Source organism: Mytilus galloprovincialis, chromosome 8 (assembly GCF_965363235.1).
Source record: "Mytilus galloprovincialis chromosome 8, xbMytGall1.hap1.1, whole genome shotgun sequence".
In the NCBI taxonomy this organism is placed as follows: Eukaryota; Metazoa; Mollusca; class Bivalvia; order Mytilida; family Mytilidae; genus Mytilus; species Mytilus galloprovincialis.
Window position 1 is genome coordinate 34,910,505 of NC_134845.1, and position 5,971 is coordinate 34,916,475.

Sequence of the window (5,971 nt, forward strand, 5' to 3'; positions counted from 1 at the left end):
TTCCGGATGTAGAATCTACAAACAGTTTTACCTGGAATAAGGAAGGGAAATTATGACCAACACTTGAAAAAGATTGTCCAAGAAAGCAGTAATATATTGTACATTGCATATATTACTCATTGTTTAAGGCAGTACCGTTGCCTATAACCATGATAACTGCTTTAGTACATCATTAATCATGTTAATTCATTTGAACTTTGTTGGATAAGTAAAACATTGGCAGCTCCTTTTTTGTATATTTTCTCTGATATACATCATGTACATGTACATGATATAACAATACTAGATATATTTTTTATTTGTATAATAATACACAAAAGAATCACAGACATTTTAACATGCATGTAGCAAAGAAGCTTTCTTTTCAAGCATCTCATCTTCCGATAGGAATGTCCAGTTAAGGCCAAGAAACGATGATACTTCCGAGGACAAAAACTCCTTTGTCATACCCCCTCTCTTCATGGAAGCAGGGAATGGTAGACAAACATTATAATTGAATAACAAATTATTTCCCGTTACACAAAGAGATTTAAGACAGTTTCCTTTCATAGCTAAACACCACACAGCTTCTGACGGTAAAGGCACACTTGAAATGAATGTTTGAAGTTTAACACACTGACTGGCAAAGTAATAATAATCACAAGGCAAACTCTCCATATCTTCATAAGGGTGGAGTGTCACATACTTCATTGAAAAGTGAGCATATGTTTCTAATGTCTGGCCATAGTAGGCTGCAATAGCTCGCAGAATGTCTCTGGACACACTCCCAACCATTCTGTTGAAAACTATTGATTTCACAAATGGGTTGGGCGGAAAATCTTTTACATAAATTCTTGTGTCTTGAAATATGAAATGTACATCAAGTTTTATATTGTCTTGCACAGCAAGGGATTCCCATGCTATTTCTTGGAAATCTCTGCCAACTTTACGATTGTCTTTAACTAGGTACAATTCCTTCAGATTTTGTTTTCCTAAACATCTCATTATGTCTGTTGTTACTGTACAGAATGTTGTCTTCAGGGTTTGTAAATTTTTAAAGTGAGTCAATATATTAATTGGAGTGACGTACGAAGAATCCATACTAAAATCCAAACCAGTTATCTGTTCTATTATCCCTATGTCAATGATACGGCTAAAAAAGTAACCTTTCATCTCCACTTCATCTGCTGATAATTCATCTAGACGGCACATACTCAAATGATGGAGCTTTTTACAGTTTGATACCAACTTTCCAAGACAACTGTAATAATATTCTAATATTGCTGGCGGACAATAAAACAAGACAGGAGAATGAAAAATTTGAATGTATTTTAAATTCACAGCATGCTCACCGATTTCATTGAAAATTTGAAGACCTCCACTAGTTTCAAAATCAATGAGACAACTTTGAAAATATTTTCCAAATTCTAAAATTAGATTTTTTTCATCACTGTATGTGGGTATTTCCTCGTAATAATTTTCAACTCCCATTCCGCCATTGTTTTCCAGACCTAAGATATTTTCTCTAAATATAAAGTTTGTCCATGAATTAGATGAATACAGATGCTGTGTCCAGTCTGGAACGACATTTTTACAGAAGGACAACTTCTCCCTCCAGTCTAGGTAGGATAAAATTTTACAGGCAACTATGGCTGGAAGTGTTTCTAAACACTCTTTTGTGGTAGTCATTTTACTGTCACCATGGCTCACTAAAATGAAAAAAAATAAAACAAATATTAATAAAAGGAGATATGGTGAAATACAAATGTATAAAACAAAAAAGGTCAATACATCATTTCAAAATTGATGATGGAAGTTTTAATCCACCTTTATTGGCTATACATATACAGATCTTGCACAGTTTGTTTCGGTTGCAAAGTTTCAATATCAATCATACAGAGTATATTAACGACCTCGACTGCCTATACAAAAATTTGTCGATATTAGAGTACAATAATAAAAAGTTAAACATGTAAAGGAGGTAGAGATGAAAAAGTTTATTTTCAACTACCCGGTATTTATTTTCTAATTGTACTAACATGACTAAGGTTGAAAAATAATGAAAAGTAATATTGTGATACATGTATGTACAAATGTATTCAATTTGTTTAGATTTAATCTTTTTTACAAAAATAAACATAAAGGAGTATACAAAATGTATATATTGAAAGGTGACAAAAAAGGGGAAGTAACTCAATTTGTTTGTGAAACAACTGAATTCCACAAACTATTTACGACTTAAAGCTAATTAGGTAATAGGTGTTAATTGTGTGTTTGACACCAAAGCTTTCAAGTGAAGTCATACACTGAATTTGCCGTATTATAGAGGAAAATCACTTAAAGTGTATACAATCAGTCTGAAGTCTAAAAATCTGGGTAAAAAACAGGTACTTTTTGGAAATGCAAGCTTATTTAACGACCCAGGTGTTTCCTCAGAGGGGTGCAAATTTTGGGTCACTTGACAGGTATGCTTTTATGGGTCAGACTTACATGTATCTGTATCAGGTAAACAAAATTGCCCCCTCTCCCATTTATGACTCATTTGAAGAAACAAACTATCATTTAAAAAATGTTTATTGGTTGGTTAGCACTTTCTAATACCACACTGCAATGAATTATATGGGGACGAAGTCCCCTTTTACGGTAGAAAAATAATTTTATAAAAATAAAAAAATCAGGAATTTTTCAATATACTAATAAACATATGCATGATGAACTCAAAATTGTTAACTTTTTTTCCAGATTTTTTTAAATCCCCGCATTTGCGCAGAAATTTACTTCCTTTTCCAGTCTTGTTTGGATGAGAGTTTGAATAAAATATATATTTATCAGTCTAGTAAAATATAGGATTGGCACTCAATACCAATTCATTTTTAATAATTGTTTGATATGAAAAAAACGTTAGCATTTCTTTGTTTACATTGAATATGACGTCATATATGCGCATTACTTTAATTATGTCACAACTAAATCTTTAACAACAGAACCAAAATCGAAAACGTTACGATATTTCTGTTTCTTTTAATAACATGTTTGAATTAAAAAAATAATTCATACAGACTTCGTCCCCATTCACAGGTTATACCTGCCTCATATTATTTATATATATATCACCCAGTATATAATTATATTATTTTCCAGATTGTTTCTTTTACAGGAGACTTCTATTTTTATCTCATTCAACTATGATCACTGAGATAAATTTCACAATTCCTTTTATCAGCAGTAGTAATGGACTTACCGTTCTAATCCTTCTATAAATGAAAGGTGAAAATAAAAATAAACGAGAGCTGTAAATGTACAGTGGAATCCATGTACACTCCCTATCATGATAATTGGAGATGTGTCACAAAACAAAGTAACTCAATTCTATTGCACAATTTGTGTCTTATACATGTATGCCAACTTGAGGGAGTGCTACATGTATGACACTTTTATAAAAATAAAACAAAATATATGATTATTGGAACAAAGAAAAGAGCAATGCAACATTACAATGAGAGTTGTTTAACTATTAACAATCAAGTGATACATGTATGTACAATCTTCCACTTGCGAAAGTCTTTTAGGCATTAAAATTGACCCTTCCCTCACATGGACAAACAAAATTGATGTGATCTGCTCAAAAATTTCATCTAGACTATATCTACTATTAAAGATTAAAAAATTTCTAAAACTAGACTGCAGAAAATTATTCTATAATAATGGTTATATCTTGCCACTAATTGATTATTGTTGTATAGTGTGGAGTAGTTGTAGCAGTGAGGGTTTAAAAAGGATATTAAAATTACAAAAGAGAGCTGCTAGATTAATACTAGAAATAGACCCTTTCGCTCCTTCTGCGCCCTTATTCAAACACTTAAACTGGATGACAGTTGAACAGAGAATATAATACCACAAGTTTGTGATGACATTTAAGTGCATTAAAAATGATGCCCCATCATATCTTACTAACAAGTTTCATTATGTTTCAGACAGAAATCCATACCCCTCGAGAAATGCTGTTCAAGGAAACCTCATACTCCCCAAACCAAAAACAGAATTGTTCAAAAAATCTTTTATGTATTCTGGACCATTCTTGTGGAATAATTTGCCAATACCGTTAAGAAATATATTACAAATGTTAATTCTTTCAAATACAAAATAACAGATCATTTATTGAAATCAATTGCAACCTAGCTGTAAAAATAATATTAAAAACTGATTATGTCATCACGTTTATTTTTTCATCACATTTTATCAAGTTGTATTGAACATTATTATCATACTTGACTTTTTATACTAATGTATGGAATGTATATGTTTGCATTTTGTTTGATTTTTCATGATGAGGGCCTAAGGGAAGATTAGTTATATAGCTAACTGTATAACCCTATTAAAATAAAGTATTGTTGTTGTTGTGCAGAGTCTGTTACATGTATTATGCCTTAAATTATGGTGAAGGAAGCCAATGTACTTTGAGAGAACCACCTGGCAGTTCAGCGGAACAGAAAAACCAAAGAGATATATCTGCAGATTGATCTCCAGGTCAGGGACAACTTTGACCAACCAAGGCCTCCAAAGTACCCATTCTAGTTTCTTCAACTCAAGTCTGGGTACTAGAGATTAGTATGAGATTACTCTGATGTCCAACGACTGTTTTGCCAGACAAGCTTGGGCCGTAGTACGTCAGAGCTCGTTCCACATGAAAAAGTGGATATTTGCCCATCTTAAATAGATGTGCTGTTTCGTTGCTTCTGGAGCCAACTGACCGCTTTGGAATTATATAAATCAGACACCAATTTGTTCAATTTTCATTTATCTCTTCATTTATGTAAGTTTCACCTACCTACCACCCTTTATTTTCTCATATTTAGACTTTTTAATATGGGACAAGCTCTGACATCCCAGGGCCCCAGCTTGTCTGGCAAAACAGCCGTTGGAAGACAGAGTAATCTCAAACTTAGTGTTATAAAATATTTTTTATAAATTCGTATAAATTTTGTCAATCACACATGAGCAACAAAATTGAAAATGGAAATGGGGAATGTGTCAAAGAGACAACATCCCGACCATAGAACAGACAACAGCAGAAGGTCACCAACAGGTCTTCAATGCAGCAAGAAATTCCCTCACCTGGAGGCATCCTTCAACAGGCTCCTAAACTAATATATATGCTAGTTCAGTGATAATGAACGCCATACTAAACTCCAAATAGTACACAAGAAACTAAAATTAAAAATAATACAAGACTACAAAGGCCAGAGGCTCCTGACTTGAGACAGGCGCAAAAATGCGGCGGGGTTAAACATGTTTATGAGATCTCAACCCTCTCCCTATACCTCTAGCCAATGTATAAAAGTAAACGCATAACAATATGCACATTCAGTATTAAAGCCTTGTTGACATTAAAGAGGAAGAAGAAGACTACAGAGATGTGTGTGGGAGGGTGAAAATCACTCTTGTGATGAACTGATATATTTAACACCCCGAGTTAGAATCGAACTCGAAACCTTCAGCAATGTAGCCATCGTTCTTAACAACTAGACCACAAACCCACACAAACGGATGAAGTCGAAAACCAAAAACAACTTCGCATATTGTCATTTTGACAGAATGTTTGACTTCTGTGGTGGACTTCATTTTCTAACTTTAGTATGTTAAATATGACATTAAAATTATGTTTTTTTAGAACAAATATGTGAATGAAAGAGTTCGTTATTATCTCTTACGAGTGAAAACAGCTTGACAATATTCTTTCCATTTCCATAACTTTACCGGAAGTATAAGAAAAAAATTCTAAGTCATTTACGGTTACGGACATTTACCAAATACGGGATTCGAAAAAATAAGGTGTCATGCCACCAAATTAAATCAACCAATTTGTTTCCTTTTGTACAGGTTCCTTAATATTTAAAAATATAGATAAACTCGATGATAACTTAAATTAATCATTCACAGTACAGAAGCAGATGACCTACATTGCCGGACGAAATTCTTAACTCCAAAACAT

The 5,971-nt window shown here is 33.0% G+C and overlaps 1 protein-coding gene across 1 annotated transcript; it reads right to left on the bottom strand.

Annotated features, from left to right (window-relative positions):
• Positions 1-274: 274 nt before the first annotated feature.
• On the bottom strand, positions 275-5,771 carry LOC143085652 (uncharacterized). Its single transcript, XM_076262131.1, has 2 exons — positions 5,691-5,771; positions 275-1,688 (listed from the first exon to the last, which is right to left on the bottom strand). The coding sequence occupies exon 2, from the start codon at positions 1,666-1,668 to the stop codon at positions 334-336; it is 1,335 nt and encodes a 444-aa protein (XP_076118246.1). The 5' UTR covers positions 1,669-1,688; positions 5,691-5,771; the 3' UTR covers positions 275-333.
• Between the last annotated feature and the right edge of the window lie 200 nt (positions 5,772-5,971).